The sequence below is a fragment of the Anabrus simplex genome, chromosome 1, assembly GCF_040414725.1.
Source record: "Anabrus simplex isolate iqAnaSimp1 chromosome 1, ASM4041472v1, whole genome shotgun sequence".
Taxonomy (NCBI): domain Eukaryota; kingdom Metazoa; phylum Arthropoda; class Insecta; order Orthoptera; family Tettigoniidae; genus Anabrus; species Anabrus simplex.
The window spans coordinates 804,151,034-804,164,638 of NC_090265.1; the positions used below are offsets into that span (position 1 = coordinate 804,151,034).

The window sequence follows — 13,605 nt, forward strand, 5'->3', positions numbered from 1 at the left end:
AGAATGAAGTAATTTAATAATAGATAAGTTATATATTTACTAGACAATGTAACAGAAGTTCAATCATGTCTGAGAAGTGATATTGTGGATGCAGAAATTCTCATAGAACTGGAGTGTTTATTGTAGAGACAGGATAGGAACAGCAATTCCAATATAAACAGGCCGTTATTGGACACAGGAATGTCAGGAGGGGAGTATTCATTCTGGCGAAAAAAGAATTTGTAAGCTACGTAAAAATAAGGGCCAACTGCAGAAACTATAACTAGTTTTAAGCCTTAGACAACGTCTAACTTACGCACGATCTTCCATTGCATACACAATGTTCAGCTGGTGTTTAGCTAGACGTTGTTGAAAGTTTCAATATGCTTCGAAACTGGAAATAGAAGTATTTTCCATGCAATTTTTTGCTTGTTGCAACCAATGAAATTTGTCAGTGCGTGCACTAAACATCAGTCAGCTGTAGTCTTCCTACACGTTACTCAAATATGGCTAAGCATGAGCATGACTTGCCCACAGATAAGAATACAGTAGAAGTCCAATAGTCTGGCACGATCGGGACTGGCCCGGTGCCGGATTACCAAAAATGCCAGACTATCGGGTGGTACTTCTTACTACGATATAGGTTAAGGCGTACAGCGAAAACAGCTGTAACACGCGTTTTACAGTAAAATGTTGATCAGCAGAATCATTAGTTTAATAACACACTCCTTTTTTCAATTGTGTTGTTTCTTATTGCCATTCCATAATAATACCGAAGTTCATCAATGTTTTTATCTGTAAGTCTTCCTTTACCATTTAGAGTCTTTCCACCTACCACCTCTCTCTTCCTTCTGTCCGCTTCAATTTTTTGAAGGCATATTCCCATCCGTTTTTGAACGTGGCCCATTCATTCAAATTTTGAAATAATTTTTTATCATATGGTTGGCTTTCCAGCACTCAATGTAGCACATGGGCTTCCAGACTGAATATTTCCAGAGATAGATAAATCTAAGTAAGTCAATGCATAACAACTGGATTGTATCGGATACATTTGCACTATTAACTTTGAAATAATATAAAATACACTTCCAATGGTTTTGACAAATAATGCAACAAAATGTTCAGGAGAGATCATTATTAAGAGATAAAAACATTTAAAAATTCTGGAATGCCGGACTAATGAAATTCTACTGTATCGCTTTCGGTGGAAATTAAATCTGATATTATTATTAACACTAGAGCGGTACACACCACCGTACGAGGAAGAGTAGCTTTAATTACAGTGTTGTTACAGTGAGTGTATTCTAAATAGCTTGGGCAAAGGGAAGATGAAACTAGAGTACTGTGTAACCAAATGAATTGCATGGGCCATATAGATGTAGCATGCATTCTGGAGATCATAGGTTCGAAACACACCATCGGCAGCCCTGAAGATTGTTTTCCATAGTTTCCCCAGTTTAAACCAGGCAAATACCTGGGCTGTTATTATGACCATTGCTCTTCCTTCCCAGTATTCGCCTTTTCCTATTTCATAGTTGGCAAAAACTTATCTGAATTAGAAAGACTATTATCCACAACCCCCCCCACAACATACTTCTTAGAGTCACTATTAGGTGCGTTTATTTGGCAGTAAATATAACTGAATCCCCCCCCCAGTTGATGTATGTGACAGCCCTCTGACGATCGGGACAAGTCATTCAGATATGGATGTAGTCAAAGTGACCTATAATTCCAGAGAAACTATCCTAAATAAAATATATTGTTTGCCAAGAATTGTAGTCAAGTTGACAGTTACTGGACTATCCCTTGTGTCAGTCTCAAGAAACAAGTCCCTTATATTATCTCTTGAAAAGCAAAATCGTATTTTAAACTGTACTTGCTTGTATATTTCAAATGAACAACTGCGATTTTGCAGCAGACAACCCACAAAGAGGCCATCGGACTAATCTTTCTTTCCAGAATAGTCTCAACATGATAATACAAATGATATGTTTCATGGTACACAACCTCTGGTTGTGATTCACTCCTAAAATTTGAGGTTATACAGTGTTCTCAGCAGTGTTTAAACATGGCAAGTTGAACATTGGTTTTAGACAGTGTCTATGTGGTAAATAAAGTCTTTGCAATGCGGCAGCCATACTTCGACATTAACCGTAAACATCGTAAACATGCTTGATCCATGTATGAGCAACAAAGGTGAAAGATTACAGCCTTGTCTAACCCTTGTAGGTACCTTGAACCAAGAACTCATTCCACCAACAATTCTCACAGCAGCCGAATTGTCACCATAAATGCCTCTGTCTAATTCTAATAATCTATTCTTAATCCCTTAGCCCCGCAGTACGGCGAACATCTTTTCCCTTGGTACTCTGTCATATGCGTTCTCTACATTTACGAAACGTAACTGTCTATTCCTCTCATAGCATTTTTCAATTATCTGCTCGCACCTTCCCTTCCAAAATGCCAGTGAACAACGTGCCTGGTACTGATCAATGAGATACTGCAATAGTTGTTGCAATCTTTCCTGTTCCCTTGCTTATAGATGGCTGCAATTACTGCTTTTGTCCAATCAGAACAATCCATCCTAATCTTATTAGGTACTCTATGAAGACATTTCATCCCTGCCTTCCCACTATACTTTACCATTTCAGTTCTAATTGAATCTATTCCTGCTGCTTTATGACAACTGACTTCATTTACCAACCTTTCCACTCCATCAAGCGTAATTTCACCAAGATCACTGTCCTTCTCTCCATGAACTCAGCTGTTTGTGACATCACCAGGAAGATTTCCGTTTACGTTGGGAAGATTTTCAAAATATTCATTCCACCTTTCACGTGATTCTCTGGAATCTATTACGAGTTCACCTGATTTAACCAAAACACTATTTATTTCCCTTTTTCAAGATTCTTTATTACTGTCCTAGCCTTTCCAGGTTATTAGCAAAATCTTAGAATCTTAGATTCAACAACTATTTGTTTCGGTCTGTTTCTTTCCTCTACGTACAATTCCCTGTCTGCGTCAGTCCTAGGGTTAGAATGAGAATTATAAAATAAAGTTGATAACAATCAAATAGCTACTATGCCGATGAATCTGAAGATGTCCTTAAAAGAGAAGTAAGGGTGGAAGGGGATTTTGTCCGAGTTACTATCTAAACTTAAAGGTTTCGTGATAAAAGACTGGAAAGCAGAAACATGCTATAAAGAAACAACGAACTATTACAGAGTTCATGTTTTAAAAATGGAGCACCAAAATATCATTAACTTAATAATCTATTCATTTTAAGAACAATATTTGTTTGCAGAAGTTCCAAGCTGTGGTTACACATTTTAGGTTAATCTCTTTAAAAAAAAAAAACACCACCACCTAGGTTGGATCACTGAGCAATATGCAAACTAGTATTCATAATATTTTATCCTTTAAATTTATTCTGGCTTTTCAATGATAGAAATAAAATGTGATTTAAGACTGATTATTCAAAATAGAAAGTGGTCACTGTGGTTTCATATAGGCTAAAAATTACGCGCTCTTCCTATAACCTTCCACAAAGAGTTCTCACCTGTAGAATTTACTTGGTTTTCATCGCCAGATTCTGTACTGTCTCCACCGTTCTGGGCTGAGGGCTCTTGCTGATTACGATTCTTCTTCTTTTTAACCATGATGGCCAATTTATGTTAACCTAAAAAAAAAAAAAAAAGAACAAATAGACTACATACAATCTGAATTAAGAAAGCCACACACTACATATACTGTAGGGCCTACTGTAACTTCAGGGCTTCAAAAATGATTTTGGAGTTATTTCTAATAGTTTTCTCAAAAACCTAATTTCTTAATGCTTTAAATTTCTTCTATAAAATGCACAAACTAAAGGACAGTTTTGCCAAACCATTCGGTAATATGCTTGCAAGTTTAATATAACGGTACCATATGATTTTGACATATGAAAAGAGATAGTCACAATCACCGTTCAAATATACTAAAAAAAATTGATGATCACGTTTTGACATAAAAAAGGAAGTCTACTGATAAAAATAGTACATAAATCAGAAATGCGTACCTTACAAGGCAATCAAAACACTCTACAGTACACCAAAATGTCAACTACAAACAGAAGAATAGTGTACAATCCTACAAGACATCTTTTTTAAAATTCTAGCACACACATGCCAGTCACAGAACACGTTAAAGGTCAGAAACAGCTGGGAAACATCGTCACTCACACAATAGGTCATTGTAAAACCATTCCACAATCCGCATTGGAATACGACTAATCATCTGAAACACCTCGCACTCGTTTTCAACTCCAGCATATTATGAACTATTCTGTGTTTATGTATGACTAAATGTTTCTTTTATAATGCTTTCAGAAGAATTCTTGGTAGTTCAAGGATTCACACATTTTCAGGGTATAGGCCTACTGCACGTTTGCACGTGTTATGAGCTCATTGCAGAGCAACAAATCACATTAAAAGAAATGCATTCATATTCCCATGATTACTTCAATCACAAAGTTTTTACACTCAACATCACATACGCCGCAATTACTCTTTACAAGTACAAAGACTGAGTAACTCATGAAGGAACACGAAGTACCGTAACAACCTCATGGCAGAAAAGTCAAAACTCAATACTTGACCACAGGAGAACTCTGCTGTCGTAGCAATTCCGCAAATGTTGCCAACCTTCCATTGCCAAACGGAACTCCGCAAGCACACATCGTTTACAAATTTACTTGTAGATGGCATTAGCAGTACTATATTAGCAACTTATCGTGTATTAGGACCACCAGTTTCAGGAGAGCGACTGTAGGTGGTAGTTACTGTTTTAAGAGGAAGTACAGCTGGACAACTATCGTCTATTAACACTAATCAGAGAGAAAATTGGAAGAGGCCCGACACTTTGAAAAATGAAGGTATCAGCAAAAGAAAATGAAGGGCCACGAAGGGCGTGATAATGAAAGGCTCATTAGAACTCGAAAACCTAATACCGTCTGGGTCGGAAAAGAACACGAGTCTAACAAGGAAGGTCGGATAGGAAAGATGAAGGTGAAGAGCCTGACGCAAATAAGTGGACGCAATGCCGACTGAGCTAAGGAAACCGTGGTCGCCAACCCACGCTCCTATATTGAGAGCCCCTGGTCCTCCTTTCAGTCCCCTCTTACGACAGGCAGGGGATACCTTGGACTTTATTCTACTGCTCCACCCATAGGGGGTATCAGAAGAGCTAAAATATGCTCTAGAGTTAGCCTATTGCCATAGCAAATGCAGTAGAGATAATTCAGGACAGTGTGAGAGATATTGAGGGACTGTGATGTGAGTTCTCCAATGACAGGACCTGGAGTAACTTACGTTGTCATATGAGCGTGTGAATTAGTTGGCGAAGTTTTTGTTGTTATTTATGCGCCTGGAGTAAGTTAAAGATCAGTACCGGTAAGTAAATTGTGAGTGTGATTCATTTATATCTCTTCTCAATATGAGTGAAAATATATGTGCTGTGTTTGCAGTAGCGTAGCCAGCATCGGCCAATGGGGGGAGGGGATCTATAGTTACAAAATTATGATAGAAAACAATGAAGGTGCATGTGTGGTGCGAACATGCAAGACTTGTCATTATAAGGACACTGGTATAAGTGAATTACGCTGATTTCAGATTGGAGTACACTACAAAAACTTACATTAAAATACAGAACAAAACAATACGATCAAGGTCACAGTTTTACAGCAAATGATATGTTCTGCTTACAATCTATAATCCAGCTTTCGAGGCTTCTTAGAAAATATATTCAACAGATCTGTTGGTTCTACAATTATGTCTCTGAATGTTAACTTAGTTTATTGTGTATTGTCAATTTATGTTTATTTTCTTTTTGTAAAACTTCCATGGGGGATCTAACCCCCAGTAACTCCCCCCTTCCCCGCTAGCTACGCCACTGTGTGTTTAGCTGCAATAATTATGGAGTGAAGAAGAATTCGCGGTCTTTCTTCCATTTGTATAGCCAAGGGTTGCTTAACCGAACATCCTACATCCTAACATCAACAATCTATTCCACACACACACACACACACACACACACACACACACACACACACACACACACACACACACACACACACACACACACACACACACACACACACACACACACACACACACACACACACACACACACACACACACTCTCTCTCTGAGTAGCGGCGATTGGGAATTAGAAGTGGTGGTGGGACTGCTAAAATTTATAGAAAACAAAAAGTACCGGGGTTCTGCGGGATGCAGTGGGAGTGGGGATGGGGGTGGACAACAAACCCGAGAAGAAAGAGCTATAATATGGTAAGTTTTTGATGTTCTGTGAGAGAATTTTGATAGAAAAGTAAATGCTGACAGTTTTCAAACATACCGGTAACTGTGATAATACTGCAATATATTTTTTGAGATTTTGATTCAGTACTCTATATAGTAGCAATTATAGGTACAGGTATTATAATTAAATAGAAATACGAAGTGATTATGCATTAAAAGCCGTTTAGTATTTGCTCACTCACTAAGAAAGTAACAGACACTAGATATAACTACAGAGACACATTGACTGACTGAAACTGCCAGACTAACGAATGTGCGCCTCAAGCATGGAATCATATCTCATTGTGCATGACTTTGGCAAAAGTATACCCCTGCTTTCCTTCCTCAAAGCACATACTAGAAGTGCGATTACTATCTGATAATATAAACTTACGCGAAGCCCCGAGCTTGCAAGGGAAGGTAGGTGAAGAAGGATAATGGAGAAGCAAATTACTTCTGAGCTATTGGGAGCAAAATGAAGCATTGTTACATTAATGTAGTCGCCAGGAGCTGACGTGAACACTTTCGTAGCAACTAGCGAAGTGAACGTTCCTCACCTCTCACTCACTGCGCAGCACATGGACTCGTCCACATACGAAATTCATTTAGGGCACAACTAAAATTTTGAGCCATCAGATAGTAATCGCGCTTCTACACGCTGCTGCGCGAGTCTCTACTACTTGCTGTGACGCTTTACGAGTCGGTTAGCTGTGTTGAATGATAATTTGTTCTTATTTCCACCAAGTAATTTGTTAAATAGCAAATAAATTGCGGGAAAGAATTATGTGATAAGACGAGCTGTTTTGTATGATAGTGCTTTTTTATAATTCCTAGTTTTAGGTGGCTAAATGGAATAACAATTTATTTTTTCTCCACAAAGTGGGAAGGGGGACTGTCTTTCCTCACCCCCCACCTGATTGCCGCCACTGTACATCCATTCCTAGTTTTAGGTGGCTAAATAGAATAAAAATTTAATTTTTTCTCCACAAAGTGGGATGGGGGGCTGACCCCCCCCATTTCCGCCACTGTACATCCTTAATTCTTATATAAAGTCCCATACCATAAACTTAATCATTCTTAACCATCCCTCATCAATTCGTTCACTGCTTTGCTACTCACTCACAATTTTCCATTCTCCATTTCCGAAATTTTCCATTAATTTTCGATATATTCTATTCGAAATAAAATTTCCTAACTATACACTCCACCTTAGTTAAGAGGCTACTGACACTCAATCAAGAAGAATTTTGCTATTTCCCTTAACCATCTCACGTTTATCTCACTCCGTTTTCAACACACTTAAATCTTCCGGCTAGAGAGAGAGAGAGAGAGAGCTTTGCCCTGTAGGTCACTTCTGGGTGGGGAATGAAAACTTTCTTAGATGGATAGATAAATATAGTAAAAGGATCATACTCTGCTCATAGCGCCATCTGTATTTAGTTACTGTGGTGCTAACAGCACGACTGCGTCACTCTTCGCTCAAGCTGGCACGACGGTTTATTTTCACTTAAAAAGTGTACGGAGAGGCGGAGAAGCAGTGAAAGTACAAGGTTTCACCTCAAGACGATTCTACGCTCTAGGGGTTTCACCCCCTGTTCTCCATGACTTCTAGGGTTTCACTCCTTCCTCCGTCCGACTCGTACTGGCCTTCGGTTCAGAGGGTCCCGGGTTCAATTCACGGTCGGGTCGGGGATTTTAACCTTGATTGGTTAATTCCAATGGCCCGGGGGCTGGGTGTTTGTACCGCCCCCAACATCCCTGCAACTCACACACCACACATAACACTATCCTCCACCACAATAACACGCAGTTACCTACATATGGCAGATGCCGCCCACCCTCATCGGAGGGTCTGCCTTACAAGGGCTGCACTAGGCTAGAAATAGCCACACGAAATTAAGCGGGCTGCAGCTGATGGTTTCCAATGGAAAATGGAAGAGGTTTTGGACTATAGCAGATCTGAACGCTATGGATTAAGAGCTCAAAAAGGAAGAGGACCTGGGTTCAAAGGAAGACGAGAGGAAGACTGTGGATCAAGAGGAACATAAGTTTGAGGTAAGAAGTTAAAAAGAAACTAAGAAGTTAGTGAGAGAGGTAGTATGAGGCTAGGCCAAAGGGATCAGGACGGGGAGGTGGTGACAGAGGCCCAAGATAAGCCTGCTGCAGAACCTGGGAGTGAAGAGCATAATAGAGAGGGAAGTGGAGTGAGGGAGGTTAAGGAAGGGAAAGGAAATTTGATGAAATGGAGAAGTAGAAGCTTAAATGATTTGTGGGGGAAGAACAACAAGGGTACAGAGGAAAAAGATAAGAATGATTGCCAGAAATCATCAAATCAGGGACGGAAGGGGAAGGAAAAAGGAGAGGGTGGTGGTGACAAGGAGTAAAAACAAGGAAGGTAATGGAGAAAATAGATATAGTAACTTATAACTAGACTTGAAGGTAGGTTTTGTGAATATTGAAGGGTTACTAAGTAAAATGAGTAACGCTGAGGTGATAAATGTGGTGGAGAGTTTCGATATCATTGGTCTGTTGGAGACTTGATTACCAAAAGGCAAAGAGATATCCTGGGGTGGACGTATTGTAAAATGCAAAGCAATAAAAAGTAACAAAGGGCGATCGGCAGGAGGAATAGTAGTACTGGTCAAGGAAGAGATTGAGGAACTAGTAGAAGTTGGGAGCGGAATGGACGAAGATGTCTGGTTGAGATTGAAATTAGGGAGAGAAAAAGTGTAGAGAAAAGAAGGTATGTATAGCATATGCGTACTCACATCCTAGGGGACCTCCATACGCTAACGATACGTTTTTCGAGGAGTTACTTTTAGGGTTTAGTAGTATAATGGAAAAGTACGAAGAGGATGGAGTGATACTGCTAGGTAACTGGAATGCTAGAATAAGGGAGCTAAGTCCAAGATGGCGGCGTGTGCATAAGTGACGCTGAGTGTTATGCGCAGTATTATTATATTTTTGATGGTAAAGAGTGAAGTGCAATACATGTACATTTACCTCTATGTACACCCAACATGGGGGCGTTGCTTCTATGCGGGGAATACATGGAAATGGAGTGTCAGAAGAGTAATGAACTACTGGTCAAGACTGAAACGGGGGCGAGGTGGAAGAGTAGTGCAGAAGGCATTTAAACAGCAAGAAAAACACATGTATAAAGGAAGTTGGCTAGCAGAAATAAAAAACTATCTTGAATATGTAGGCATGGGTTATATCTGGTTCGAGACTTGGAAAGGGAGAGGGAGCAGAAGCCAGAGAGCGCTGATGACTAGAGTAAAGGATATACAAAGGCAACGATGGTTGGAGGAATTTAAGAAAAAAGCATCTCTGAATTTATTTTATGAGGTAGTCCAGGTCTCCAATATTAGCATAAGATTCGGAGAGAGAAGATGAAGAAGAGGTTTAACCTGGTGGATTTTGGGGTTACATAAGAACAAGGGATAGACAAGGAGGAATGGCAATACGCTGTGCATTCCATGTGAGAACAGGTCGGATGAATTACACCTAGTGGGAGAATGTGTAGACAGAAAGAAACTAAGGAATTTCCTAAGTGTTAAACAGCAAGAAATGTGTAGAATTGGTGTTAAGCCAAACATTGAATGGTTCTCCAAAGAATGGAACAGCAAAGGAAATCTGAACTCATTCCTAAGTGCCGTGATGAAACTGTGTGGAAGAAAATTGAAGTCAGCATGTGATAGTGAATTAAAAAATGAGAATGTAAACACTCAAGTGGAGAGGAATTTAAACTGTACTGATGACGGACCTGAGGCAGCAGAAAAGTTAGTACACCCAGCAGAAAGTAGGATGTTATCAAAGCTCGCTAGTAGTGGTATTGCAATACCAGACTAGCCAATTAAGGCAACGTTAATGTGGGGTCAATGCTAAATGCCGCATGCAGTAGCAGTTTTCATTACCTTAGTTTTACCTCTACATGTCCGTAACCTTAAGAGGACGCGCAACATTTCTTATCTCCTATTTCTCTGGTTTGCATCAGACGCCACTCAGCGGTTAGCACCACTGGGAGGTGCTTTTATTTTTATTATTTCTGTTAGATAATAGTATCGTGAGAAGTCTCATGAACCTGGCATTACCATACATCTGGTAAGCATCAGATACCTTTACGCGGTGACCATTGCATGGTGGGCCTACGCTACGCTGTGCAGTGGTCACGGCGTGAAGGGTTCACTATAATACATTTAGCTGGTTTAGTATTTATAAAGGTAGATTTGATTTACTCCTTTTTTTTTTTTTGCTAGGGGCTTTACGTCGCGCCGACACAGATAGGTCTTATGGCGACGATGGGATAGGAAAGGCCTAGGAGTTGGAAGGAAGCGGCCGTGGCCTTAATTAAGGTACAGCCCCAGCATTTGCCTGGTGTGAAAATGGGAAACCACGGAAAACCATCTTCAGGGCTGCCGATAGCGGGATTCGAACCTACTATCTCCCGGATGCAAGCTCACAACCGCGCGCCTCTACGCGCACGGCCAACTCGCCCGGTGATTTACTCCTAAGGCCAACCGCTCTCCGTTAGTGAGTCGACCGTAGGCCAATTGTTTCTAATTACTCTATGGTTATTCTGTTATCGTTCTTATTATTAGCACACTTTATCTTGGTGCATTTACACCCTAGTGCTGAATCGGTCGACCTCGGCAATCTTCGAGATTCGTACTGGCAACCTTTGAAACACAAACCATGAATCGCTTAAGCATCGTTGTGCGACATCTGGCGTACACTTTACGTACTAGTACTGTTGTTGTTTACACAGCAAAGCCAAACTATAGAATTCATGCTAGGAACAAGATTCGCATCAATAAATGTTATATAATATGTATGTGACATAGTTGTTGACTTAAGATAATAACGGTTTAGAAACTTCATATCGATCGATCATATTCTCGATTCAATTCAGATTTCATTTTCATTTAGTTGGCAGTATTATTGGAACCGGGGCAGCTCCCTCCTTACTCCTCACCCCCGTATACAAATGCACCAAGATAAAGTGTGCCGATAATAAATGGGGGAGTTTATACATTTTGTTCATGCTTATTGAGGAATTGAACACTGTACTGGGCGAAGGCCTGTTTGGTTCAATAAATACTAAATACCGTACTAAAAATACTATTGATCGTCCCCTCAGCGACTCTGTCGTATAGGCTAAACCACAGCATTCATGAGCCCATTTCCGCCATATAATCCAACAACAACCCCCACCCCCACCACCATCAATACCAGCTCCACGTCTGTCTTCTTCAGCGATACTGTCGCAGTGGCGTATCGCACGGAGGTAATGTCTTCTTTCGCCGACCCTAATTACCAAGCGCGGTATCTCCCCGTAGCACCCGACTCCTGATGGGAAGGCCGCGTATTCAGTATAAGAAGGCAACCCTTCACACACATTCAGAGAGGGCCCAGGCTTCTCGGCTGTTGGTGGTTGACCCCACACCACCCCCAACTGCTGCACAGTTTAGGCTCCCCCCTCCTCGAATAGGGACCGAAACACAGCCCCCTCCCTTCACATACAGTCTCCTTCACCAATTACGCTCCCTAATCTTGAGAATCAGACGCCCACTCAACAATCTCGGTCACTTCAGCCTGTCCCTTCTGGAACTCACTCTTTTCTTGTTATAAACTCGTTTCACTAACAACATCTTCGCAATCCTATTACGCTTGAATATGCGTAGAGACGATATTGCGGATATCTGCAATCTTTATAATAGTGTAATCATCAAGGTTAACGGGGACGCAGCAGCTATACATCCCATATATTACATAGGAGCTACCCCGTTCGGCTCAAACACTCCCTTCAGACCTCTACCTCAACCAACCAAGAAAACCCTAACCCTTCCACCCCGACATAGCTTATTCAGCTGTGTCATCTGAGGGGTGGACAGCTTCATTTCAGACGACACGATCATAGTCGAACTTAATGCGAAAGGCGTACCAGCCAGGAAAAACGCAGTAAGAATGCATCGGGGCTAACTTTATGGTGCGCATACTTCTTCCAACCCTAGAAGAGCTCGACAGAGTCTTGGGTAGTGGCGTCTCTTTTCACCGAAAGCTACATAAGCTAGAACCCTTCCGAGCCCTCCCTCTCAACCCATTCTCTGCGAGCGATTTCTCATTACAACATATGTACCACTAGCCAGTGTAAAGCCGAGAGTCCAAAATGCGGAAATTGCTCGCAGCAGCAAATAACCAGCAACCCCCCGGTGCAACACGTGTGGAGATTCTCATCCCTCGTATGTCTACGCTGCAAAGCACGACCTGCCCCTCCTTCAAACTATTCGAAAATGGTCGCCCTCTTACGCTACATTGACACACACATGACACCTGCCCGTTCACTATTCCCACCTCCTACCAAAGAAGATTGATCAGATTTTTTACTATTTCCCTGTACAACAGAGGTGCTCACGCTGTGCATTTTGTCCCGCGGGCACACAGCCTTGTAAGCGGGCGGGCAGGCAATGAGCCTGTTACTCAGCCACAGTGACTGTGTAAGCTTTGGGAAGACATTCTTTCTGATTATATTAGACTTGTTTCCGAAATTAATAACTGGTTCGATAGAAGGCAGTTCGGATTTAGGAAAGGTTATTCCACTGAAGCTCAACTTGTAGGATTCCAGCAAGATATAGCAGATATCTTGGATTCAGGAGGGCAAATGGACTGTATCGCGATTGACCTCTCTAAAGCATTTGATAGGGTGGATCACGGGAGACTACTAGCAAAAATGAGTGCAATTTGAATAGACAAAAGAGTCTATGAATGGGTAGCTATATTTCTAGAAAATAGATTTCAGAGAATTAGAGTAGACGAGGCTTTATCTGACCCTGTAATAATTAAGAGGGGAATTCCTCAACGCAGTGTTATTGGACATTTATGTTTTCTTATATACAGTATATAAATTATATGAATAAAGAACTGGAATCAGATAAGGCTTTCTGCGCATGATGTTATTCTGTATAGAGTAATAAATACATTACAAGATTGTGAGCAACTGGAAAATGACCTCGGTAATCTGTTGTGAGATAGACAGCAGGCAATGGTATGATGATAAACGAAGATACAAGTCAGGTTGTGAGTTTCGCAAATAGGAAAAGTCCTCTCTGTTTTTATTACTGTGTTGATGGGGTGAAAGTTCCTTTTGGGGATCATTGTAAGCATCTAGGTGTTAATATACGGAATGATCTTCAATGGGGTAATCACATAAATGGGATTGTACACTGACTGACAGAGCAAATGCAACACCAAGAAGGAGTGGTTCGAAAGGGATGAAAGTTGGGGAAAAACA

General features: G+C 40.9%; 1 protein-coding gene across 2 annotated transcripts in view; it reads right to left on the bottom strand.

Annotated features, from left to right (window-relative positions):
• Positions 1–4,600, bottom strand: part of Usp16-45 (ubiquitin specific protease 16/45) — a 168,392-nt gene extending 163,792 nt beyond the window's left edge. The window contains exons 1-2 of one of the 2 annotated variants that reach the window (XM_067136327.2): positions 4,200–4,600; positions 3,539–3,658 (exon numbers count right to left, since the gene is read on the bottom strand). In XM_067136327.2, the coding sequence (XP_066992428.2) occupies positions 3,539–3,638 (100 nt within the window). In that variant the 5' untranslated portion in view covers positions 3,639–3,658; positions 4,200–4,600. Of the gene's footprint in view, positions 1–3,538; positions 3,659–4,036 lie in introns of both variants that reach the window. The other variant, XM_067136326.2, reaches the window with a different exon arrangement.
• Positions 4,601–13,605: the final 9,005 nt, after the last annotated feature.